General features: G+C 46.6%; 1 protein-coding gene across 3 annotated transcripts in view; it reads right to left on the bottom strand.

The window, feature by feature from the left end:
• Window positions 1-27,324, bottom strand: part of ACAD9 (acyl-CoA dehydrogenase family member 9) — an 85,924-nt gene that overhangs the window by 15,186 nt on the left and 43,414 nt on the right. For all 3 annotated transcript variants that reach the window (XM_059688341.1, XM_059688343.1, XM_059688342.1), the window contains exons 3-8: window positions 20,684-20,785; window positions 12,008-12,114; window positions 10,883-10,983; window positions 9,785-9,863; window positions 5,810-5,984; window positions 610-683 (exon numbers count right to left, since the gene is read on the bottom strand). In XM_059688341.1, the coding sequence (XP_059544324.1) occupies window positions 610-683; window positions 5,810-5,984; window positions 9,785-9,863; window positions 10,883-10,983; window positions 12,008-12,114; window positions 20,684-20,785 (638 nt within the window). The remainder of the gene's footprint in view (window positions 1-609; window positions 684-5,809; window positions 5,985-9,784; window positions 9,864-10,882; window positions 10,984-12,007; window positions 12,115-20,683; window positions 20,786-27,324) is intronic.

Raw genomic sequence — 27,324 nt, 5'->3', positions numbered from 1 at the left:
ATATATATAACATTTATATGATATGTCCATAGAAACAGAAATTAATATAGTGATTGCCAAGGAATGGGGGAAACTGGAAATGGGAGGGATGGCATTTTTTTCTGGGGTGATGTAAATGTTCTGGAATTAAACCATGGTGATGATTGCACAACATAGCAAATATACTAAAAACAACCAATGTGTACAATTGAAAACAGTTAATTTTATGTTATATGAATTATCTGTCAATAAAAATATAATAATACATCTGACTCAAAAACAAAACATCTTGGGGCTTCAGGACCCAGGGCTAGTCATTGGGGAACCTGTGCTTCTCTAGTGCCACTGGCCTGCTTTATCATGCGAGCTGGAGAGGAATCTTGTCCCTACTCAAGGCAAACAAAGCCTCACAGATTAATGAATAGACTTAGTTCTAACCATACACTTCCTCTTCTGGGAGGCAATTTTTTTCCCTTTCCACTTTGCTGATTTCCCAAAGGAGAACCACACATGGTCACCGGGCCAGCACAGGCTGGTCTGCTACAAGCAGGGATGATACAGAAAGCTAGGGCCAACAAACAGCACCATGAAACCGCACAGCAGTCACAGGAGCTGCTTCTGGCAACTCACCTTAAACCCACCTCCAACTTCTCCTAGAACATTTTCAATGGGCACCTTGGTGTTTTCAAAATGGACTTCACAGGCTGAAATACACAAAATTAAAGACTTTAGACGAAAACTACTCTGCACTTACCCACAGGCATGAAATTCATCCATTCATTCTACATCTACTGACAGGACAGTACAGAAAGACCAGGTTTCTGTCCACGTGGAGCTCACACCTTAGTTAGGGAGATAAACTATAAACAAGATATTACAACACTGTGTTAAGTGAGACAGATAAACTAAATACAGCATTGTAACAGAAATGGAGGTTGGAGGGGCATGGGTAATACTATTTTTACTAAGGGTTTATGTCAGACTTTTCTAAGGTGAAGTTTTAAGGATGAGAAAGAGACAGAGACAGAACAAAAAAGCTTGGCTCCCATTGCAAATGGGAGCATTGGTCCCATTTCACTCTGCTCAATGCAGCCAAACCCTGCACAGTGGTTCTGTGGAAGGAGATTTGCCTTTATCTACCCACAATGCCAGGTTTGGCCATGTAACTTGCTGAAGCCAGGGGCATGGAGCCAACCAACATGAGCAGAGAGGCCTTCAATGTGCTGATCCAGTCTGGCTTGACTGCTTGGGCTCTTATGATCTGCTGTGAGAACTCACTCCAGCATATTTAAGAGAACAAATGGCACACCTGAACCCAGCCCACAGCACCTGGTAACTGTGGGAGAGAAATAAACGCCCAGTCCTGGGTGGTTTCTCAGGCGAGTTACTGCAGTGATGGATGACTGGCAGACCTTACAGTGAACATGCACCTGGCGTGTTGGGAAGTGGAGGTCAATGTGATGAGAACAATTAGGTAAGCATGGCAAGGTGAGGGAAGAGACAGGGAAAGGACAGACAGAGTCTTCTCCACTGTGTTCTCTGGAACAGCGTGCTTCTGAATGTTATGTTATAAAGAAATGGCTCCCGGCAACTAATACCAGAGAAAAGGGAGGCTCAGGACAGGGAAGACCTGGCTCAAGTAGCCAAGCAGCAGCCAAACCAAGTGTGGGCAACCAGGATTGCTAACCTATTCTATGATTACAGCTGTGTTCAAACAGCCTCGTTGTAAAATACAATGAAATACTCATCTCTCTGTAAATCAGTGTTGACCAGGGTCTCAGGTATGGCTTAAGCACATGGGCTGGGAGGCCAAGGCCCTTCTCCTAACAGCTCTTGTTCCTTCACAGGCTGCTGGTGTGGGGAGGACCCTTTTTTCCTCTCTGATCTCATCTTGTGCCCCTCAACTCCCCCCCCCCCGCCTCCCCCCCCGCCCACACACACAGGGCCACTGCATGACCCCAGTGGGCACTACCTACCCAGACCTCAGTATGGACAGTGCCCCCACAGCAGTGTATAGTGGGAGCCCTGCTCTTTCTCTCCACCCTGGTCCCTCTGGCCACTTTTCCCCACTAGCACACTGAGCTCTTTCTTATCTCAGGGTCTCTGAGCCTGCTGCTTCCTCTGTTGGAACATTCATTACTCAATAGGCAGCACCAGTCATGGTGGGTAATATCAGTAATAGCAATAACTAACATTTTCAGCTTCCATGTGCACTCAGCATTTTACGTACATCGTAATGCTCCCTTCTCATGTCACCTCCACAATGTAGGTTCTATTATCATCCTCCTCCCCTTTTATAAAAATATTTTTATTGATTTCAGACAGGAAGGGAGAGGGAGAGAGAGAAACATTGAGGAGAGAAAATCATTCATTGGCTGCCTCCTGCACGGCCCCTACTGGCGATTGAGCCCGCAACCCGGGCATGCGCCCTTGACCAGAATGGAACCCAGGACCCTTCAGTCTGCAGGCGGACACTCTATCCACGGGGCCAAACCAGCTAGGGCATCCCTTTTTTTAGGTGAGGAAACTGAAGAAAAGCAAACTAACTTGTTCGAGGACACACAGCTTCTATGTGCCAGAGCCAGGTTAGAGCTCGGGGCCTCTGACACCCCCCCTCCCCAAGGCCAAGCAGATGTCATGGCAAATACCACCATTTAGAACACAGGGTCCCCAAGGACAAGGTGGCAAACAGAAGTGGGTCTGGGGGTGCCAGGGTGGTATGCAGTCTCTGAAGCCAGACTCTCCATGATCTGAAGTAGGAGTCCCACGAGGTAGAGTCCTATGAGGACACCACTGCATCTGGGCAGCCTGAGGGCCACTCACAAGACCCAGCCTCAAGTAAATCGAGTGCTGACCAGGGGCCACAAACAGGTCTGGGCAGGTAGAAAGGGAAGTGAGAGAAGGAGGGAATATGGGGTGTCCTGTAATGGAATATTAACCTAGGATACCCACTGCCCTTCTTTGTATCCACTATGCTTCCCTCACAAGGCTGAGAACTCCACAAGACTGTGACTGTTTCGCTAGCCTTAACATCACTGATGCTCAGGGCATGGAAAGGTGCACAGTCACTGTGGTATTCTTTTTTAATATAAATATAGTTGGTATACAGTATTATATAGACATTATTGTGATTCGACATTTTTTAACTTACAATGTAATCACCACACTAATTCTCGTAATAATTTGTGCAAAATTATCACATTATTGACTATATTTCCTTTCCCCATTTCACTCATCCTCCCACCATTTCCCTTCTGGTAACATACCTTTGGCCTCTGTTTCTATGAGTCTATTTTTGTTTTGTTTGTTCATTTGTTTTATTTTTTTAGATTTTACATATAAATGAAATCATTTGGTATTTGTCTTTCTCTGCCTCACTTATTTCACTTAGCATACCTTCTAGACAATCCATGTTGTTGCAAATGGCAATATTTCATTCTTTTTATTGCTGTGTAATTTTCCATATGTATATACACAACACATCTTTACCTATTCATCTATCGATGGGCACTTAGGTTGCTTCCATATTTGGGCTATTGTAAGTAATGCTGCAACACATATTGTAGTGTATGTATTTTCAGAACAAGAACAAATATTCCTAAAATTTATATGGAACAACACAAAACCCCAAATAATGAAAGCAACCCCAAATAAAGAAGAACAAAGTTGCTGGTATCACACTCCCTGATCTCAAACTACACTGCAAAGCTGTAATAATCAAAACAGCATGATACTGGCAAAAAAAAAGCAGACACACAGATCAGTGGAACAGAAATAAACGCTCACTTATATAGTCTATGACAAAAGAGGTTAAACATATACAATGGAGTAACAACTAATATAACCAATATAATACTGTATACCAACTATATTTATATTAAAAAGAATGCCACAGTGACTGTGCATCTTTCCATGCGCTGAGCATCACTGGTGTTAAGGCCAGTATATAAGTGGTATTGGAAAAACTGGACACTCTCTCACACCATATACAACAATAAACTCAAGCCCTCGCCAGTGTGTTCAGTGGGTAGAATGTCGGCCTGCCCACTAAAAGATTGTGGGTTTGATTCCTGGTTAAGTGCATGACCTGGTTTGCAGTTTTGATCCCTGGCCCTGGTCAGGAGGCAACCAACTGATGTGTCTCTCTCACATCAATGTTTCTTTCGCTCTCTGTCTCTTTCCCCCTCCCTCCATCCCTTCCATTCTCTCTAAAAATCAATGGAAAAATATACTCAGGTGAGGATTAAACAAAAACAAACAAACAAACTCAAAATGGTTAAAGACTAAATCTCCGATAATTAAACATAGGAAACAAACTATTTGACATCAGTCTGAGTAATATCTTTTTGGATACAACCTCCCGAGCAAAGGAACCAAAAGCAAAAGCAAACAAATGGGACTATATCAAACTAATAAGCTCCTGTACAGCAAAGGAAACCTTCACCAAAACAAAAAGACAATCTACTGAATGGGAAAATATGCCGGGAGCCGGTCCATGCTTGCTGTTTCAAGGGACCTGGCATATATGGCATACTGTTCTTAATATGTTTGCTCACCTTCTTGGCACTATGTGTCTTAACCAAGGTCTCTGAGAAAGGTTGATTCCCCAGGTAGGGATTTTCCCCTGAAGTTAGGGAGGGAATAAAACCCCTCAACTAAGTGCCAGGCGGGTAATTAATCACTTTAACTACGAACAATCATGCTTAAGCTACATAATCTTTACTCCCTGGAATGGAGATAAGAAACGCCCTAACCTTTGTAATAGAGATTGATAGGATTGAATCAACTGGTATAAATACAGATGTAACAAGACAGAAAGAGACAGAACTCAGAACACAGAACCTACACTCAGAACCTACAGACAGAAGAACTTCGCTGGAGAGAACATGGCAATAGATCCTGGACTGAACCTGACTATAGAACATGGCAAGAGAACCTGACTAGAACTTGGTGACCGAACCTGGCTGGAGATCTCAGACAGAACCTGGCTGGAGAACCTAGCGAGGGAACATGGCCACAGAACCTGGCTGGAGATCCTAAGCAGAACCTCTCTGGAGATCGAGACCAGAACTTGGCTGGAGATCCTGGCTAGGCTGCTGATCAACTGAACGCTGTCTCCGTGTCATTCCTTCTTCGCCGACTCTGTCCACACCTTTGGGGACCCCTGGACCTGCTGGGGTTGGACCCCGGCAAAAATATAATTGCAAATGATAAGGGGTTGATATCCAAAATATATAAGAAACTCATAAAAGTCAATCCCAAAAATTAAAAAATCTGATAGAAAAATAGGCAAAGAAAATAAAAAGTTATTTCTCCAATGAGAACATACAGAGAAAAGATACTCGTCACTAATCATCAAAGAAATGCCAATTGAAGCCACAATGTGAAATCACCTCACACTAGTCAGAATGGCTATTATAAAAAGTCAACAAATAACATGTGTTGGGGAGGATGTGGAGTATAGGGAATCCTTGAACGCTTTTGGTGGGGTGCAGCCCCTACGGAAAACAGTATGGAGATGCCTCAAAAACTACAAATAGATATACCATACAACCCAGTAATTATACTTCTGGGTATCTGTTGGAAGAAAACAAGAACACTACTTTGAACAGATATATGCACCCCTATGTTCACAGCAGCATTATTTACAATAGCTATCATGGCATTCTTAATTTGATGTTGCTAAAATATTTAAGTACAATCAAAACTACTTAAATCTAATTTTATCTCGACACTTGGATGGAGCTAAAGGATCTCTCTCTCTCTCTCTCTCTCTCTCTCTCTCTCACACACACACACACACACACACACACACACACACACAACTTACTGTTTGAGCCACGGATGCCTAACTTATCTTCAGGCTTCCCATTAGTGATTCCACCAAAGTCTCTTTCTACTATAAATGCTGTCATTTTGTCTTTTACTGAGCCGTCGGAATCAACAACATTGGTTTTAGCAAACACGGTAAAAATACTGGCAAGTCCTCCATTGGTGATCCAGACCTGAAGGAAAAGAGCAAAAGAACTTTGGAGAAAACTAAACTATCATGAGCCATTTCTAAGCCCCATCTTTGCCACAAGACATGCCAGCTGCCCATCGAACTGCAGGCTAGAGCAGTGATGGTGAACCTTTTGAGCTCGGCGTGTCAGCATTTTGAAAAACCCTAACTTAACTCTGGTGCCATGTCACATATAGAAATTTTTTTGATCTTTGCAACCATAGTAAAACAAAGACTTATATTTCTGATATTTATTTTATATATTTAAATGCCATTTAACAAAGAAAAATCAACCAAAAAAATGAGTTTGCGTGTCACCTCTGACACACGTGTCATAGGTTCGCCACCACTGGGCTAGACTGTAAAGCCCTGGGGATCCCCGTCTCTCCAGAGCAAGGATTTTGCCAAGAGACACAAGTGGACGTGTGTGTGTGTGTGTGTGTGTGTGTGTGTGTGTGTGTGTTGGGCGGGAGGGTGTAGAACAGTGGTTCTCAACCTTCCTAATGCCACGACCCTTTAATACAGTTCCTCATGTTGTGGTGACCCCCAATTTCACTGTTATAAATTGAACATAATTAAAGCATAGTGATTAATCACAAAACCAATATGTAATTATATATGTGTTTTCCGATGGTCTTAGGCGACCCCTGTGAAAGGGTCGTTCCACCCCCAAAGGGGTTGCGATCCACAGGTTGAGAACTGCTGGTGTAGAAGAATAGCCAATGGTACTAAGATGGTTCAAGCTCTAGCACTAAACAAATGGGTTTTCTCAAGAAAGGGGAATAGGGACAGAAAGGAGCAAGGAAACGGGGTGGAAGAAATAGGAGAGGAAGGGAGAGGTAAATATAGAAGCTTCTCAACACAATGTATGGAACCTATTTGGATCTTAATTCAAACAAATGACTGGAAAAATAAAAAGGTAACCACAGAAATAGTCATAGAAATTTGAATGATAACTAGATAGTAAGGAATTACAAATTTTTAAAATTGTGTTAATGGTATTATAATTAAAAAAAAAAATTCCTGCATTTTAGCTGAAACAGTATGGATGCAATCCAGAGGTGGCAATGCTGACAGAGAAACAGGACTGGCTAAGAAGAAATAATTGCTGAAGATGGTGAGGGTACATAGAAGTTCACTGTACTGAACTTAAAAACAAACAACCAACAGTAGATCAGGGAAGTAGTTGGTACTATGGAAACATGTAGATTGTGGAGCCAGAACTCCTTGGCTCCAAGCCTGGCTCTGTCACTAAGCATAGGGTGTCTGCAGAACCTCTTTGAGACAGTTTCTTCTTTCAAAAAAAGAAAGTAGCATCCACCCAAGAAGTGATGGTCAAAAGATGATGTGTAGGCCCTTTGCAGTCCCTGGTGCATGGAAAGTGGTCAGGGAGACCACTGACCTAGGGGGAGAAACCAAGATGGCGGCATAAGTAAACACCTGAAATTGCTGTCTCGCACAACCACTTCAAAAATACAACTGAAAGACAAAACGGACATCATCCAGAACCACAGGAAGGCTGGTTGAGTGGAAATTCTACAACTAGAAGGAAAGAGAAAAGCACACTGAGACTCTGAGGAGGTACGGAAGTAAAGTGCAGAGGTATGGAGGCGCACACGGAAAGGGCTGGAAACTGAGGATGCGGTTGTCTTTTTCAATCAGGAGGGAGACACAAGCTCCAACTGCTCTGAACTCCAGTTCTGGGCAAGTCTCTGGGGACTCAGACTCATACAGGGAGAAACTGGGCTGTCTGGCAACGAGGACAGCTTCCACTCAGAGGTGCTTGCAGCGATTACCGCGGGACACGGAGACCGGGGCCTCTTAGGGCAGGGTGGAGGATCAGCCATAGATGTTTGCTCTGCCCTGTTGATTCCCTGAGACCCCGCCCCACCCAAGCTGTGTGCAGAGGCTTTTGCATATGAATGGCCTGGCCCTTTGCAATCTAAAATTACCTAACAAACTGCAGTTGGGTCAGAGAGACCCAGAACATCCAAAAGAAGGCCCAAGGCCCCAGAGCAGCTTGCATTGCTTCACAGCTGGGCCTCATCTGGGCACCTCCAAACCCAAAACAAAGAAGAGGAATCTGCAGATCTCTCCATAGCTCCTGCTGGGTAGCCTCAGGCAGAGGCTAAATTAGCGCCTCCTTAGAGATCCAAGAGCCAGTGTACCCACTGGTCAGAGTGGGACCATCCAGATTACAATGCCTCAGATCCATAAGGGACACACACTCAGGGGGCAGACTCAGTGAGCACCAAAGCCCCACTGAAGCAAGTCTTGCCCCATAAGGGTGTCTCCAGCACAGAAGTTCTCCCACTGTAAACACAGCTGAATCTCACAGCCAATTGGCCTGGAGGTCAATTCCTCCCAGTGATACTCACAACAATCAAGGCTTAACTACAACAAGACTGTGCACAAAGCCCACAAAGGGGTGCACCAAGAGTGTCCACCTCAGGTAATTGGGGAGGCTGAGCCACTGGGCCCTATAGGACACCTAGCACAGAAAGCCACTCTATCAACACAGGGAAGCATAAAAAAATGCGGAGACAAAGAAACAGGTCACAAATGACAGAAATGGAGGAAAGCAAACTACTGGATATAGAGTTCAAAACCACTGTTATAAGGTTTTTCAAGAATTTTCTAGAAACCGCCGATAAATTTAGTGAGACCCTCCAGAATATGAAAAAGGACCAACTAGAAATTAAGCATACACTGACTGAAATAAAGAATATTATACAGAGATCCAACAGCAGACTAGAGGATCACAAGAATCAAGTCAAAGATTTGAAATACGAAGAAGCAAAAAACACCCAACTGGAAAAGCAAAAAGAATCCAAAAATATGAAGATAGTGTAAGGAGCCTCTGGGACAGCTTCAAGCATACCAACATCCGAATTATGGGTGTGCCAGAAGGAGAGAGAGCAAGATATTGAAAACCTATTTGAAGAAATCATGACAGAAAACTTCCCCTACCTGGTGAAAGAAATAGACTTACAAGTCCAGGAAGCACAGAGAACCCCAAACAAAAGGAATCCAAAGAGGACCACACCAAGACACATCATAATTAAAATGCCAAGAGCAAAAGACAAAGAGAGAATATTAAAAGCAGCAAGAGAAAAACAGCTAGTTACCTACAAGGGAGTATCCATATGACTGTTAGCTGATTTCTCAACAGAAACTATGCAGGCCAGAAGGGAGTGGCAAGAAATATTCAGAGTGATGAATAGCAAGAACCTACAACCAAGATTACTTTACCCAGCAAAGCTATCATTCAGAATTGAAGGTGAGATAAAGAGCTGCACAGATAAGAAAAAGCTAAAGGAGTTCATCACCACCAAACCAGGATTATATGAAATGCTGAAAGGTATTCTCTAAGAAGAGGAAGAAGAAGTAAAAGGTAAAGATAAAAATCATGAACAACAAATACATATCTATCAACAAGTGAATCTAAAAATCAAGTGAATACAAAAAATCTGATGAACAGAATAAACTGGTGAATATCATAGAATCAGGGGCATAGAAAGGGAGTGGACTGACCAATTCTCGGGGAGAAAGGGGTGAGGGGGTACGGGAAGAGACTGGACAAAAATTGTATACCTATGGATGAGGACAGTGGGGGTGGGGGGGTAAGGGCAGAGGGTGGGTGGGAACCGGGTGGAGGGGAGCTATGGGGGGGAAAAAAGAGGAATAATTGTAATAATCTGAACAATAAAGATTTAATTTACCAAAAAAAAGAAAAAAAGAAAGTGGTCAGTGAGTGGTAGTGAAGGTTATGACTGAGACCCCGGTGAAGCCATGGAGTTGTACCTTGGAGCCGTTCAAGATATAGTGCTTCTTATCTTCACTTAGAGAGGCCCTAGTCCGGATGGAGGCAGCATCGCTTCCACTGTAGGGACAGAAACAGGCTGTTGAGGAGAGTAATGCTGGAAATCAGTAAGAATGGTTTGGAAGGCCCAAAAACAAAGGTTTTTACTTTAATACAGGAGTTGGCAAATGTTTAAAATACACAGGGCCAGATTATAAATATATTCAGCTTTTCAGGCTACAGGATACCTGTCCCAACTCCTCAATTTTGCAACTGTGGCATAAAGGCAGCCACAGACAATTTGTAAATGAGCAGACATGTTCCAGTAACACTTTGTTTACAAGGGCATGTACCTGGGTTGCAGGTTCGATACTTGGCCCAAGTCAGGAGGCAACCAATAGATGTGTCTCCCTCACATCAATGTTTCACTCTCTCTCTCATCTTCTCTCCTCCTCCCTCACTCCTTTCCACTCTAAAATTCAATGAAAAAAATATCCTTGGATGAGGATTAACAACAAAAACACATGGCCAACCCCTATTTTATCACTTCAGATAGAGGAGCAGTGAAAAATAGTGGGCTTAGGTTTAAACATGAAAATGTGTGCTCAAAATAGACTCATCTAAACTCCTATGAGAATGAGTTCTGGGCACTCAGGTGGAGGGAAGCAAGATGAAGTTCAGTCCAAGTAGCAGACTTGGCATCAGAAGTCCCGGGTCCTATGCCAACGTTGTTAGATCCTAGCTGTGTGACCTTGGGCTTATCATAAACCTCACTGAACCTCAGTTTCTAATCTGTAAAACAGGGACATTACCACCCACCCTCCATACTCTGAAAGTTGCTATGAAGCCTTGATAGGAGGTGTTGCAAACCACAAAATAATTATTTAATAGGTGCTGTCAGATTTGTTAGCTCACTTATAACTCTCACTAGGAGAGAAAAATAAAGACAAGAGAACTGGCAAGAAAAGTTACTGAGTTGACTCTTGGAAAAATATAGAGAAAGAAGAAATAAAAGTCACCATCTATTCAGCAAAAACTACAGCCCCCCTCCCAGTGGACCCTGGAAGACGCTGTTCCAGGGCAGCTCATGCCAAGCAGACCTGGCTGGCTCCGTCAGGCAGAAGGCGGCAATGTGTTCTCCTGATGCCAATTTGGGCAGATATTTGGCCTTCTGCTCTTCACTACCGGCCAAGATGATCCCCTAAACAAGACACACAGGCTGATTTTAGCTTTGGAGAGAGAACACTAAAATACACTGTAGAACATGGCTTCTGAAGGTAATCCTTACTTCATGCAAAAGGAAACACTGAGTCAGAGCTAGCAGCCTCAGGTAAAAAGTGGGGAACCAGACTGCAAAGGACCTACCCTAAAGTGCACACTCCAGGGGGGCCTGGGCCTGGAGGCCCAGCAGAGCTTTGGGGTCAGATTCAGGGATTTTCATTATAGCCCCCATTTCCTGGCTGGGTGGTCTTGGGTAAGGGATGTCCCCTCTCTGAGCTCCCATCTCCTCACACACACACAGGGGATAATTGTACCCACTGCAGGGATGGTTTGGATGAAAAAATGTGAAGAGGTGGGAATGCTAGAGCCATACCAGGCATCAAGAAGGTGTTCAGTCAATGTCAGAACTGTCCCACCCCCTTCTTGGTGCTGAATGGGCATGTCCACTCTTCCCACCGAGAGACTGCATACAGCACACTCACCCTCAGAGTGAGGGGCCAAGCATGCTGTGCACTCAGCTCACTGTGGTGTCTACACTGAGCAAAAACAACCCAAGTAATTGGATTGTTGATAAGAGTGGTGTGACCCTGGACCTGCCATAAAATGTTCTCAGCCCAGTGGGGTGAGGAAGACCAACAGCAGGGAGGACCTGCTCAGGCCCCAGGCTGAGTGCTCAAGAGCTCAGTGGGGGAGGTTCACATCCAGTCCGAGGTGAAGACAGGCTCCGCGGAGGCAGCAGCATCACAACTGGAGCGCTAAAGGGCAGGTCAAAGGCAATGGGGGCAGGAGGGAGATTCAAAGGGAAGGAACAGTGCAAAGAGCCACTGCTTGTGCAGGGGCTGAGCACTATCCAGCAGGGCTGAGAATGGGTGTGCACAAACGAGGCACTGCAGGGCGAGGAGACAGGTGCAGGCTAGGCCCTCCTCCCAGACCCTGAGACAGCAAGCACAATTCACTTCCTGAAGGTCTTCTGGAGTAATAGAAAGCATCCCCAGATACTTGACCTTGAGGCCAATGGCCTGGTGTGCTGCCAGGGTCACAGCGATTGACCCGTCCAGGCCGACAATCTCCCCTAGCCGCGCATACATGGTGTTGGAGAGGCCCAGGCCACCTAGAGGAGAAACAGACAAGTTTTACTTATTGTCCAGCCCTAAATTCCTCCCATTAAAGGCAAATGGCTTTACTGGTCTTTTCTGATTATAAAAGAATGGCAGGCCCTAGCCGGTTTGGCTCAGTGGATGGAGCGTCGGCCTGCGGACTGAAGGGTCCCGGGTTCGGTTCCGGTCAGGGGCATGTGCCTTGGTTACGGGCATGTTCCCAGTGGGGGTGTGCAGGAGGCGGCTGATCGATGTTTCTCTCTCATTGATGTTTCTGGCTCTCTGTCCCTCTCCCTTCCTCTCTGTAAAAAACCAATAAAATATATTTTTTAAAAATATTAAAATAAAAAAAAGAATGGCAGATCACCATTTAAAAAAATCACAATACAGAAAGGTACAAAGAAAACAAAAGTCACCCATAAACATCACTCATATTTTGTGTATATCCTGTCAGACTTTTCTAGGCATATGAGCATATATAGATTTATTTTTAACATATAAGTATATAATCTATAATACAAAAATATAAAAACATCCTTACATCATTTAATATGTGGTGAATATCTCCTGTCAGATATAGATCTTTGTGAATCAAAGAGCTTTCCAGGGTCTCATTCCAGGGTCCAGTGGACTCCAGTACAGATATTATTCTGCGTGGTACTATTAACATTTTAGGATGGATCATTCTTTGTTGCAGGGACTGTTCTGTGCACTGTAGGATGTTTAGCAGCATTCTTGGCCTCCACCCACTAGATGCCAGAAGTCCCCCTCCCCACAGTTTGACAACCAAAAATTCTCTAGACATTGTCCAATGTCTCCTGAGAGACAAAATTATCCTAGCTGGGAATCATTATTCTGGAGTTAAGAGACAAAGATTAAAGAAACAAAAACAAAACCTTCACTGAACTTACATATTTTGCATTTCATCTTCAACTTCCACAGGTGGCTGAGTGACCATATGTGCATCTTACAAATGATGAACTGAGGCCTAAGATCATGTGGCCAAAATGTAGCAGGGCTGGGTGCGGTCACTGGAGCCACCATTCACATACAAAGGGAGGGCTGAGCCCCTGCAGAGATGTGGACTGGCCCTGCCTAGTGTGTAATCCATGGGTTCAATGGTGGCACCAGGAAGGCCAGGGCTCTGCAGTACCAATTCCCCCCTTTCCACTTGTTTCAATCAAAACACTATTATTTATTTCATACTAGAGGCCTAGTGCATGAAATTTGTGTGTGTGTGTGTGTGGCGGAGGGGGGGGGGGCGGGGGTCAGGGGGAAGGGTGACCCTCAGCCTGGCCTGCACCTTCTCCAATCTGGGACCCCTCGGGGGACGTCTGACTGCTGGTTTAGGCTCGATACTTCACCTGCAGTCGGACATCTCTCTCACAATCTGAGACTGCTGGCTCCTAACTGCTCAGCTGCCTGCCTGCCTGATCGCCCCCTAACCGCTCCCTTGCTGGCCTGATTGATGCCTAACTCCTCCCCTGCTGGCCTGATTGCCCCCAACTGCCCTCCCCTCCTGGCCCGATTGCCCCCAACTGCCCTCTCCTGCCTGCCATCTTTGTGGTGGCCATCTTGTGATGACATTGCACAAGGGTGTGACACCACCAAGGCTTTTATTATATAGGACGAGAGGCCCGGTGCACAAAAATTTGTGCACTCAGGGGGGGAGGGGGGATCCCTCAGCCTGGCCTGTGCCCTCTCGCAGTCTGGGACCCCTTGGGAGATAACGACCTGCTGGCTTAGGCCTGCTCCCGGGTGGCAGAGGGCAGGCCCAATCCCTAGGTGCAGCCCCTGGTCGGGCTCAGAGCAGGGCCGATTGGGGAGTTGGGGCGCCGCCCCCTGTCATGCACAGAGCAGGGTGGATCGGGAGGTTGCAATGCCACCCTCAGTCATGCTCAGATTAGAGCCGACTGGGGGGTTGGGGCACCTCCCCCTGTCACGCACAGAGCAGGGCCCATCAGGAGGTTGGGGAGCTCCCCCCTGTCACGCACAGAGCAGGGCCGAACAGGTGGTTGAGGAGCTCCCCCCTGTCACTCACAGAGTAGGGCCGATAGGGGAGTTGGGGCACCGCCCCCTGTCACACACAGAGCAGGGCGGATCAGGGAGTTGGGGCGCCGCCACTCTCACACTCAGGGCAGGGCCGATGGGGAGGTTATGGCTCTACCCCGTCACACACAGAGCAGGGCCGATCAGGGGGTTTGGGCGCTGCCCCCTGTCACACACAGAGCAGGGCCGATCAGGGGGTTGGGGCTCCACACCCTGTCACACACAGAGCCGCAGGGCGATTAGGGGTTCGGGGAGCTCCCCCCTATCAGGCACAGAGCAGGGCTGATCAGGGGGTTGGGGCACCTTCCCCTGTCATGAACAGAGCAGGGTGGATAGGGAGGTTGTGGCCCCGCCCTCTGTCACACACAGAGCCGCAGGGCGATCAGGGGGTTTGGGCGCTGCCCCCGTCACACTGATCCTGGTGCCGGGAGGCCTCGCGGCTCCGCTGATTCCGGTGCTGGGAGGCATATTACCCTTTTACTATATAGGATAGAGGCCTGGTGCACGGATGGGGCCGGCTGGTTTGCCCTGAAGGGTGTCCTGGATCAGGGTGGGGGTCCCCACTGGGGTGCCTGGCCAGCCTGGATGAGGGGATGATGGCTGTTTGCAGCTGGTCACACACCCTTCAGGGTGGGGGTCCCCACTGGGGTGCCTGGCCAGTCTGGGTGAGGGGCTGAGGGGCTGAGGGGCTGTTTTTAGGCTGGCGGTGACTGAAGCTCCCAACCGCTCCTTTTTTCCTTTTTATTCTGGGCCAGCTTTAGCTTTGAGGCTTGGCTCCAGCTTTTAGGCCTCTGCTGCTGAAAGCAGGTTTCTGGCCTTTGTTTACCTTCTGTATTTGAAACAATGTTGCGATCCTGCTGGCTGAAGCCCGGCAGGCTAAAGCAGGTTTCTGGGGTTTTGTTTAGCTTCTATATTTGTAACATAGTTGCTTAGAGTTGCAGCTCAGAGGCCTGCAGCGGCAGGCGGGGAACGTTGGAGGAACGTTGGAGTCCTCCGTCACTGAAGCAAGCAAGCCTCATGTTAGTTTCAAGCTGCCTGGCTGCTGGCCGCCATCTTGGCTGGCAGTTAATTTGCATATTGCCCTGATTAGCCAATGGGAAGAATAGCGGTCGTACGCTAATTACCATGTTTCTCTTTTATTAGATAGGATACTGAGGGAATCAATTTTGTTTGTTAAAGAAATAAATTCCAATGTCCCCCTCTCCCCCCACCGCCCTTGGAAAGTTATCACTAAAGTCATGGGGATAGCAATCATATGCAAAAGGATGACATGTGGGTGGAGACTGCTGGCCGACAGGCCTGGTTGGCCTCAGGGAACCAGGAAGGAAATGCAGGCTCAGTTGGTAGAAAGGCCTCCATTTCCCTGGATGGAAGTTTCTAACCACTCCCTAGAATGCTCCAGACTGGAAACAGTTCCCCAAAACTTTGGGGGCATGAACATAAGGTTGCTTTTTTCCAAAGAAAGGGGGGAAAAGAAGCCCCAAATATGACCATTAACATCTCATGAAGGAGCAATTTCATATCAGAAAGTAGGACATAAAACAAGAATAAGGGATGGAAAGTTCTGCAATATCATAACAACATAGCCATGTATGTGTACATACACCCAATACATGTGTGCAGAGACAGACACAATCATACGCATGCATGGGCATGCACACCCACACACAGTTTTTACTCTCAGGCCCTTTTGACATGAAAGTGTGGCTCTAGGTTCTCAGCCTGCACCCACTTCTCTGAGCCCTCTTCCTGAGGCTTTGCTGGCTGGGGCTGCTCCCATTGTGATCAGCTATGGGGCAGGTGTTTAGGGGAGAGTTAGTTGTGCTTTTAGCGCTGGGTGTATTTCATGGGTGTAGCTGTTCATCTGGAGGTTTTTAGTATTTGGGGCATTTTTCCAGCCATATTTTAAATTAGGTTTGCATAGCAAATAACAGAATCCAGGAGCTTGTCTTGATGGTCTATCTCAGTGGTTCTCAACCTTCCTAATGCCGCGACCCTTTAATACAGTTTCTCATGTTGTGGTGACCCCAACCATAAAATTATTTTTGTTGCTACTTCATAACTATAATTTTGCTACTGTTATGAATCGTAATGTAAATAAATATCTGATATGCAGGATGTATTTCCATTGTTACAAATCGATTATAATTAAAGCATAGTAATTAATCACAAAAACAATATGTAATTATATATATGTGTTTTGCGATAATCTTAGGCAAACCCTGTGAAAGGGTCATTCTACCCCCAAAGGGGTCATGACCCACAGGTTGAGAACCGCTGGTCTATCTTCTTCCCTGTTTTACCTAAGAGACTAAAGTTATACCATCCAGCCCCTGCACCCCAGGTTGGGCAGCCATAAGTAGGGGACCCTCAATGTTTGTAGAATAAGTACCCATTTTACCCATCCTGGAACTGGTCCATTGTGAGACAAAATGTGAAAATTTAGGACAAATTAGTGTGATATCTAATTTCCTTGATTCTGAGGCATAGCTTAATCAGGCTAAATCTTACATTATATGTATGTTTATTGCTTTGCTTTAAACTGTTCAATGGTGTATCTTTTTTTTAAGGTGTATTTTTATTGATTTCAGAGAGGAAGGGAAAGGGAGAGGGAGAGGGAGAGAGAGAAAGAAACATCAGTGATGAAAAAGAATCATCAATGGGGTGCCTTCTGCATGTCCCCCCACTGGGGATTGAGCCGCAACCTAGGCATGTGCCTGTAACCTCCTGGTTCATAGGTCGATGCTCAACCATTGAGCCACAATGGCCAGGCTAAATGGTGTATCTTACTTGTCATTGTATAAAAGACCTTTCATCACATTTCCCAATGTAGAAAAATATTCTTTTATACAGAAGACATAAAATAATCATGGATGTTGCTCCCCACCAGTGTTGGAATTCACAGCACAGACCTCTACAGCCAGACTTTCTGTTTCTTAACAGAAATCTGCAGCCTCTGAGTGAGGTAGGGGGAGACTGCATTCTTTCAGACACCAGAGACTTGTCAGTATTATAACTCACAAGTGACAGGGGAATTATGTGCCATAACACACGGGCTGCATTGAATACTAGTTAGCAAGCAGGTGGGGGTAGAGCTGGAGAGTGGTGGTTGGTCTGTCATCCACTGGAAAATATAAATGCTTGGAGTAAGCAAATATCAGGGGGAAACCTCTAGACCAGTGATGGTGAACCTTTTGAGCTCGGCGTGTCAGCATTTTGAAAAACCCTAACTCTGGTGCCGTGTCACATATAGAAATTTTTTGATATTTGCAACCATAGTAAAACAAAGATTTATATTTTTAATATTTATTTTATACTAGAGGCCCGGTGCACAAAAATTTGTGCACGGGGGCGGGGAGTATCCCTTAGCCCGGCCTGTGCCCTCTCGCAGTCTGGGACCCCTCGGGGGATGACCACCTGCTGGCTTAGGCCCGCTCCCTGGGGGATTGGGCTAAGCTGGCAATCAGACATGCCTCTGGCAGCCCAGGAGCCCTCAGGGGATGTCCACTTGCCAGCGGGGAGCAGGCCTAAGCTGCAGTCTGACATCCTTAGCGCTGCTGAAGAGGCAGGAGAGGCTCCCACCACCACCGCTGTACTGGCAGCCGTCAGCCTGGCTTGTGGCTGAGCAGAGCTCCCCCTGTGGGAGTGTACTGACCACCAGGGGGCAGCTCCTGCATTGAGCGTCTGCCCCCTGGTGGTCAGTGTGTGTCATAGTGACCAGTCATTCCCAGTCTTTCTGCTGTTAGGGTCAGTTTGCATATTACCCTTTTACTATATAGGATAGAGGCCTGGTGCACGGGTGGGGGCCGGCTGGTTTGCCCTTCAGGGTGGGGGTCCCCACTGCAGTAACTGGCCAGCCTGGGTGAGGGGCTGACGGCTGTTTTCAGGCTGGCAACACCACCTTTAGTGTGGGGGGTCCCCACTGGGATGCGTGGCCAGTCTGGGTGAAGGGCAGAGGGCCGTTTTCAGGCTGGCCAAGCCTCCCCAGTGACAGAAGCTCCCAGCCTCTCCTTTTTTTCTTTTTCTTTTTTTCTGGGATTTATTTACCTTCTATAATTGAAACTTTGTAGCCTGGAGTGGAGCTCAGAGCCGGCCAGGGCTTGGCTTCCTCCATCGCCAGGGGCAACCCAAGGCTCCAGCTCCATGGCCACGGCCTGCTGAAAGCAGGTATCTGGGATTTGTTTAGCTTCTATAATTGAAACTTCGTTGCTTTCAGAGCTCAGAGCCGGGCCGCGGCAGGCAGGGAACCTTGGCTTCCTCCATCACTGGAGCAAGCAAGCGTCCTGCTCGTTCCAGCTCCGTGGTTGCCGGCCGCCATCTTTGTTGGCAGTTAATTTGCATATCTTGCTGATTAGCCAATGGGAGGCATAGCGAAGGTATGGTTAATTACTATGTTTGTCTATTATTAGGTAAGATATTTAAATGCCATTTAAATATGAATGGCATTTAAATATATGAAAAATCAACCAGAAAAATGAGTTCGCATGTCACCTCTGACACGCGTGTCATAGGTTTGCCATCATTGCTCTAGACCAGCAGTTCTCAACCTGTGGGTCGCGACCCCTTTGGCGGTCGAACAACCCTTTCACAGAGGTCGCCTAAGACCATCCTACATATCAGATATTTACATTATGATTCATAACAGTAGCAACATTACAGTTATGAAGTAGCAATGAAAATAATTTTATGGTTGGGTCACAGCATGAGGAACTGTATTAAAAGAGCCAGAAGGTTGAGAACCACTTCTCTAGACATAGTCAGGTTAGTAGTAATATATATTTTCCCTTCAAGATAATTTTTAAATCATTTATTGATTGATGAAAAGGACTTAATTTTTTCCCCAAACAATTTCTTTGTAAAATTGGGATATGTCTTTTACATCTGCATATCAAATATGCCAGCATGTATTGGGTGTATGTACACATACATGGCTATGTTGTTATGATATTGCAGAACTTTCCATCCCTTATTCTTGTTTTATGTCCTACTTTCTGATATGAAATTGCTCCTTCATGAGATGTTAATGGTCATATTTGGGGCTTCTTTTCCCCCCTTTCTTTGGAAAAAAGCAACCTTATGTTCATGCCCCCAAAGTTTTGGGGAACTGTTTCCAGTCTGGAGCATTCTAGGGAGTGGTTAGAAACTTCCATCCAGGGAAATGGAGGCCTTTCTACCAACTGAGCCTGCATTTCCTTCCTGGTTCCCTGAGGCCAACCAGGCCTGTCGGCCAGCAGTCTCCACCCACATGTCATCCTTTTGCATATGATTGCTATCCCCATGACTTTAGTGATAACTTTCCAAGGGCGGTGGGGGGAGAGGGGGACATTGGAATTTATTTCTTTAACAAACAAAATTGATTCCCTCAGTATCCTATCTAATAAAAGAGAAACATGGTAATTAGCGTACGACCGCTATTCTTCCCATTGGCTAATCAGGGCAATATGCAAATTAACTGCCAGCCAAGATGGCGGCCAGCAGCCAGGCAGCTTGAAACTAACATGAGGCTTGCTTGCTTCAGTGATGGAGGACTCCAACGTTCCTCCAACGTTCCCCGCCTGCCGCTGCAGGTTAATATACCAGTCAGTGTCAAAAGCGCTGCCTCCTAGGCAACCATTGACTCCTCGCAGTTCACCCAGATTTGGTTCTGATTGGTCAGTTTCTATGCCAGTCAGCATCTCCGGGCCTATCTCCGCACCTGGTCATAGAGGTGGGGCTGATCAAGGCTGCTGGCAAGCGCTCTGAACTGCTGACCACCTCTAGATTAGGCAAAAAAAGAAACAAGTGATCAGCCAAATCTGATAAACAGAATTACTCTGGGATCCTGAGAAGAAAGACAAGGTCTTTCACTTGGGGGCTTAAAATGTCACTATGAAGCTCCACAGATGCTATGTACAGTCCAGAGGACACAGAGCCTGCTCGAAGGTCCCTAGTAAAATCCCCCACAGGCCACAGGTTCAAGAGCAATTCAGTCTGTTTAACACCGATACACTTATTACAGCAAAACTGAACACTCACTAGCATTAGGTCTGTAATGGAACAAGTTAGGGTTTTTCAGATGTACCTTGTGCCCTACAGCCTTATGCCTTACTCCTCTGCACCAGTATGAGAAGCCAAACACTGGCACCTAAACTCTCACCACACATTTATTCCTCCAACACGAAGCATAAGTGGCTCCAAGGGCAATTCCTATGCCAGAGACCAAAGGACTACACAGTGGAGATGACACTGCAATCAGCTCCTGCAGTGGTCTCTGGTCCATTCCAGAGGGAAAAAAAGCACACTTTCTGCCCTGAGCCAGTCCACACACACTCACTAACCAGCCATCTGGTATTCAGCCAATGGCAGATATTTTTATTAACTCCAGCTGTTTTACAGCTCGATCTTGGACATACTGCACTTAAAAGGCCTCCCGTCCCCAAAATAACTCTTTTTTAAAACAAAAATAGAGTACTTTCTTAAGAGACAGACAACCAGCAGCCGGGGGGGGGGGGGGGGGGAGGGGGGGGCGGGGAGGTGGGTATCTTTTTTACTTACCATATTCTTCTGGGACTTGCATCCCAAAAAGCCCCAGGCCCTTCAGTTTCTCCAATGTTTCCGTTGGGATTTTTCCCTCCTGATCAATTTTTCGAGAGTCCACTGCCAAGAAGAAATATCTTGATTAAACAAAATATAAATGATGTTTATAAAAATAAACAGAACTTTTTGTGTAGTATACAACCCCAGTTTCAAAAACTTTAAAACTGGAAATTATCTAGTCATGGTCATTTAGCATGCTTTTAATTTTACCTAATTACACCAGAAAGAACTGTATTTTGAAAAATTACTAATACCAGGGTATATTGTTTCTTAATCAGGGTGCTATTCACATGGCATGGCTGCACAACATTGTAAATATACTTAATACCACTGAATTGTATACTTAACAAGGATTAAAATGTAAGTTTTATGTTATACATATTTTACCACAATAGAAAAAAAAAAGAATAGCAAGGTATTTAAGGTTTATGATGAATGCAGAAATAAAATGTATGAAACAGCACTTAGGCCAGGAAAGCGAAAACGTTGTAACGCTCTTACATGAGACATGAAGTGGTATACCGGTAATATTGGTAAGACATGTACTATAAACTCTAAAGCAACCACTGAAAAACAAAAGGTATTACTAATAAACCAACAAAGGAGATAAGGTGAAATAAAAAACACTCTATTAATCCAAAAGAAGGCAGATAAAAAAAGAAAAAGGGAAACAAAGAAGACATGGGCCAAATAAAAAAGTAGGTAGATGATAGAGTTAAACCCAACTATGTCAATAATGACCTATTCTAATAAAAGGGTTATATGCTAATTAAACCTGACATCCTTCTGGAGTCCTTCCAGACATAGCCACGGTGGCAGGGGACAAGGCAGAGGAGGTTAGGGGGCGATCAGGCCGGCAGGGGAGAGCAGTTAGGGGTGATCAGGGCAGCAGGGGAGAGCAGTTAGGGGCAATCAGGCAGGCAGGCAGGAAGGTGAGTAGTTAGGAGTCAAGGGTCCCGGATTGAAGAGGGTGCAGGCAGGCTGAGGGACCCCCCCACCTCCATGCATGAATTTTATGCACCAGACCTCTAGTCCTATCCAATAAAAGAGAAAAATGGTAATTGGCGTACGACGATACCCTTTTCATTGGCTAATCAGGGCTATATGCAAATTAACTGCCAACTATGATTGGCAGTTAACTGCCAACTAAGATTGGCAGTTAACTGCCAACTAAGATTGGCAGTTAACTGCCAACAAGATGGCGGTTAATTTGCATATGTAGGCACAATGCAGGGAGGCGAAAGGGAAAGCAGGAAGAAGCCCCCTGCCACTGACAGTGATCGGAAACCCAGGGGGGAGCTAAGAGCTGGGGGGCAGGGCAAAGGCGGCCCTGGGGCCGCCTTTGCCCTGCCCCCAGCCATGATTGGAGAATCAGGCGCCTTTGATGCCCTGGCCAGTGAAAGCAGGAAGTAGGGGTGGAGCCAGCGATGGAAGCTGGGCACGGTCGAAGCTGGCAGTCCCGGGAGCTAGGGGTCCCTTGCCTGGGCCTAAAGCGGAGCCCACGATCACGGGGCCGCTGCAGCTGTGGGTCCCCGCTGCCTGGGCCGGACGCCTAGGCCAGAGGCGTTAGGCCTGGGCAGGGGCGGAGCCTGCAACCGCGGGGAGCTGGGGGTCCCCTGCCCAGGCCTGACACCTCTGCCAGAGGCCTCAGACCTGGTCAAGGGGCCGATCTGGTGATTGGTGATCGGAGGGTGATGAGGGTGAACTCCTCTGCCGAGGCATCAGGCCTGGGCGGGGGGCTGAGCCGGGGATTGGGGGGATATGATGGTCCCCTTGCCCAGGCCTGAAGCCTGGGTCAGAGGCGTCAGGCTGGGCGGGGGGTGGAGCAAGCGATCAGAGGGAGATGGGGATCCCCTGCCCAGGCATGATTCCTGGGCCAGAGGCCTCAGGCCTGGGCGGGGGCCAGAGCCAGTGATCAGGGGGAGATGGGGGTCCCCTGTCCAAGCCTAACACCTCTGGCGGAGGCGTCAGGCCTGGGCAAGGGGCCGATCCTGCGATTGGAGGGTGATGGGGGTCAACGCCTGAGGGCTCCCAGTATGTGAGAGGGGGCAGGCTGGGCTGAGGGACACTCCCCCCCCACACACACACCCAGTGCACGAATTTCGTGCACCGGGCCCCTAGTATTAAAATAATCATATATCAAAGATCAATCAAAAGGCACAGATTGTCAGACTAGATTTTAAAAGACAACATTCAACTATGCTGCCCTGTAACAGATCCACTTTATTATTTTTACTGTATACTTTTATTTTGAAATATTATCAAATTTAAAGAAAAGTTACAAAAATAGTATAGAGTTTCTGTATACTCTTGACTCAGCTTCTCCTAATGCAACCTTATAGAACCACAGTAAAACTACCAAAATTAAGACACTGACATTTATATACTATTATTTAGTAAATTACAGAATTAATTTAAGTTTCATCAGTTTTTCTATTAATGTCTTTTTTCTGTTCCAGGATCCAATCCAGGATCCCACACTGTATTTAGTTGTTATGTCTCTTTAGAATCCTTCAGTCTGTAATGGTTCTTCTTCAGTCTTTTCTTGTCTTTTATGACTTTGACATTTAAAGCATTATTCCTTTGTAGCAATTTGGATTTGCCTGTTTTCCAAAGATTAGATCAATGTTATGTATTTTGGGAAAGAAGACAACAGGGGTGATGTGCCCTTTTCAGTGTATTATATCAGAGTATACGAGACATAATTAAGTCTTATAACTGGTGATGCTAACTTGATCACCTGTTTAAGGTGGTGCCAGCCAAAATTCTCCACATAAAGTTACTCTCTCGTCTGGCCAGCGTGGCTCAGTGGCTGAGCATTGACCTATGAACTAGGAGTCATGGTTTGATTCCTGGTCAGGGCATATGCTGGGATTGCAGGCCCAATTCCCAGTGTGGGGTGTGCAGGAGGCAGCCAATCAATGATTCTCTCTCATCACTAACTCTCCCGCTCCTTTCCTCTCTGAAATCATAAAAATATATATAAAAAATAAAGTTATTTTCCCTTTGTAATTAATAAATATCACAGGGAGGCTAGCCAATGTGATTCAGTGATTGAGCATTGACCTATGAACTAGGAGGTCACAGTTCAATTCCCAGTCAGGGCACATACCCAGGTTGTGGGCTTCAGCCCCCGTGGGGGGCATTTAGGAGTCAGCCAATTAATGATTCTCTCTCATCATTGATGTTTCTATTCCTATCTCTCTCTCCCTCTCCCTTACCCTCTGAAATCAATAAAAATATATTTAATAAATGTTATAGGGGAACTACTTTACAATTATATAAACTGTTTCCCCTCAAACTTTCACCCATTCATGTTTTACTAAAGTGCGTGCTTCATGGTAATTTTTATTGTTGTTGTTAATCCTCACCCAAGCATATTTTTCCATTGATTTATAGGGAGAGTAGAAGGGAGAGGGAGAGACAAAGAGAGAGAAACATCGATGTGAGAGAGGCACCATTGACTGGTTGCCTCCTGCATAGACCTGCAACTGAGGCATGTGCCCTTAACCAGAACCAAACCCAGGTGGGTCATTTCATAATTATAAAGTGATCAACTCATCATCCATATATATGAAGAGCCAGGGTCATAATATCCACGACCGGAGGCTTGACCGAACACCAGGCTGCGCATGCAGCAGGCAAGCGGGCTGTACTGCTGACCTGGGGGGGGGGGGGGGGGGGAAGAGAGAGAGAGAGAGAGAGAGAGAGAGAGAGAGAGAGAGAGAGAGAGAGCTGATCAGCAGCAGCAGTGGCTGCTGGTGAGGCCCGGAGAGAGAAACAGGGTGATCAGACCCTGCTTCTCTCTCCGGGCCTTGCCAGCAGCCAAGCCTCTCTCTCTCTTAGAGGTCAGCAGTTCAGCCTGCTCACCAGCAGCCTGGACCGAACACCAGGCTGCGTGCGCAATAGGTGAGCAGGCTGAACTGCTGACCTCTTGGAGAGAGAGCTGCAGGGCTGATCAGCAGTGACAGCAGCTGCTGGCGAGGCCCAGAGTGAAGCAGGGTGATCAGAGAATCAGGGTGATCAGAGAAGCAGGATGATCAGACCCTGCTTCACTCTCCTGGCCTCGCTAGCAGCCAAGCCTCTCTCTCTCACAGGGGTCAGTAGTTCAGAGCGCTTGCCAGCAGCCTGGGGCGGCTGCTGATCAGCCTCACCTCTATGATCAGGCGCGGAGATAGGCCCAGAGATGCTGACTGGCATAGAAACTGACCAATCAGAACCAAATCTGGGTGAACTGCGAGGAGTCAATGGCTGCCTAAGAGGCAGGGCTTTTGACACTGACTGGCATATTAACTGACCAATCAGAACCTAATCTGGGTGAACTGCGAAGGCAGAACCTAAGGTGGGGGCTGAGGAGGGGTTTTAAGGGCAACAGCTGTTTGGTGTAAGGTGTAAGAAGGTGATTCAATTTTTTAATGGCTGGTTTGGCAGTATAGTGCATATGGCTGACTATCAGTCCAGATATAGGGATTATGTGTTTTTGTCTGCCAAGAGCATCTCCTCCTGCTGAAAAAGGCTTTTCCCTCCCATTTAAGCAATCCTATCCTATATAATCTATCTACACTAATAAAAGGGTAATATGCTAATTAGACCGGGTCAACCGGCCATCTTTCAGACGTCTGACTTCCTTCTGGACAAAGCCATGGTGGTGGGGGCCAAGGCAGAGGCAGTTAAGGGCAATTAGGCCAGTAGGGGAGGGCAGTTGGGGCCGAGATCAGGCTGGCAGGAGAGGGCAGTTGGGGCTGAGATCAGGCCGGTCGGGGAGGGCAGCTGGGAGCGAGATCAGGCCGGCAGGGGAGAGCAGTTAGGGGCAAGAGCAGGTCGGCAGGGGAGGGCAGTTAGGGGCAATCAGGCAGGCAGGCAGAGGCAGTTAGGGGTGATCAGGCAGGCAGGGAAGCAAGGTAGGGGTGATCAGGCCGGCGAGGGGCAAGGTAGGGACGATCAGGCTGGCAGGCAGAGGGGTTGGGGCGATCAGGCAGGCAGGCAAGCAGGCGAGTGGTTAGGAGCCAGTCATCCCAGATTGCTGTCTGGTACCTAAACCAACAGTCGGACATCCCCCGAGGGGTCCAAGATTGGAGAGGGTGCAGGCTGGGCTGAGGGACCCCCCTCCATGCACAATTTTCGTGCACTGGGCCTCTAGTCCTATATAATAAAGAGCTAATATGCAAATGGTCATCATGCCCTCACGCTGTCACCCATAATGGCTCAGACACTCAACACTGGGGAGAGAGGAATGGGGATCATACAGGCACAAATGAGCTTTCAAGAGAGGAATGGGGACCAGCCAGGCACAAATGAACTTGTGAGAGAAGAATGGGGACCAGCCAAGCTGTGGCCTGGGAGAGGGACAAGCTGCCCTCCCATGGTCCCCTGCAGCTGCAGCCAGCTCGGGCAAAGCCGGCCTGGGCCCTGGGTGTCTGCGGCTGGCCAGAGGGAGGGAAGCCCAGGTCCTGGGTTCCTGCTACTGGCCGGAGGAGGGAATCCTGGGTCCCGGGTGCGGGGTGAGGCAGAGGCGATCAGGCCAGCAGGGGAGCAGTTAGGGGCGATCAGGCCGGTAGGGGAGCAGTTAGGGGTGATCAGGCAGGCAGGTTAGGGGCAATCAGGCAGGAAGGCAGAGGGGTTGGGGACGATCGGGCTGGCAAGCAGTTAGGAGCCAGCGGTCCTGGATTGCGAAAGGCAGTCAGACATCCCCTAAGGGGTCCTGGATTGGAGAAGGTGCAGGCTGGGTTGAGGGACAACCCAGTGCATGAATTTTGTGCACTGGGCCTCTCCCCTCCCCCTCGCCCAGTGCATGAATTTTGTGCACTGGGCCTCTAGTAAGGATATAACAATCCTGAATCCGTACGTACCTAAAAACAGAGCTTAAAGATACATGAAGAAAAAACTGATAAAAATAAAAAAATAGACAATTGTAGTTGGAAGTTTCAATATTCTTCTCTCAATAGCGAATAGAAAAAGTAGATAAAAATGTGTAAGGATGCATTAGATTTGAATAACACTATTAACCAATTTGTCCTAATTGACATTTATAAATACAACCAAACAACAGAATACTCATTGTTTTCAGGAACACATGGAAGAACATTTACAAAAATAGGCCATATTGTGAGCCATAAAACAACTCAAAAGTTTTAAGAGGATTCAAATTATATAAAGTATGTTTTCTGACCACAATGGAATACTTTTTAGAAATAAAAATGGGCATAGTACTATAGATCCTACAGACTTTAAAAGGATAACAAGGTAAGGGAAGTTATAAACACCATTAAGTCAATAAAACCAACTTTGATTAAATAAATTCCTTAAAAGTCCTATCAAAGTTCACAGAGAAAATAGATAACCGGAATAGTCTGGTATCTATTAAAGAAACTGAATAAGTTAAAACTTTCCCTCTAAGAAAATTCCAGGCTCAAATGGCTTCACTGTCGAATTTTGCCAAACCGTCAAGGAAAATATAATACCAACTTTACATAAATTCTTTAAAGAAACTTAAAGAGAAAGAAACACTTCCCAACTCATTCTATAAGGCCAGCATTAGCCTGACAAAAATATCACAGAAAATTAAACTATGGACCAATATCCCTCAGAAAAACAAATAC

Source organism: Myotis daubentonii, chromosome 3 (genome assembly GCF_963259705.1).
Source record: "Myotis daubentonii chromosome 3, mMyoDau2.1, whole genome shotgun sequence".
NCBI lineage: Eukaryota > Metazoa > Chordata > Mammalia > Chiroptera > Vespertilionidae > Myotis > Myotis daubentonii.
Note: the sequence above shows the minus strand (reverse complement) of the source record. Positions and strands in the feature narration are given on the sequence as shown.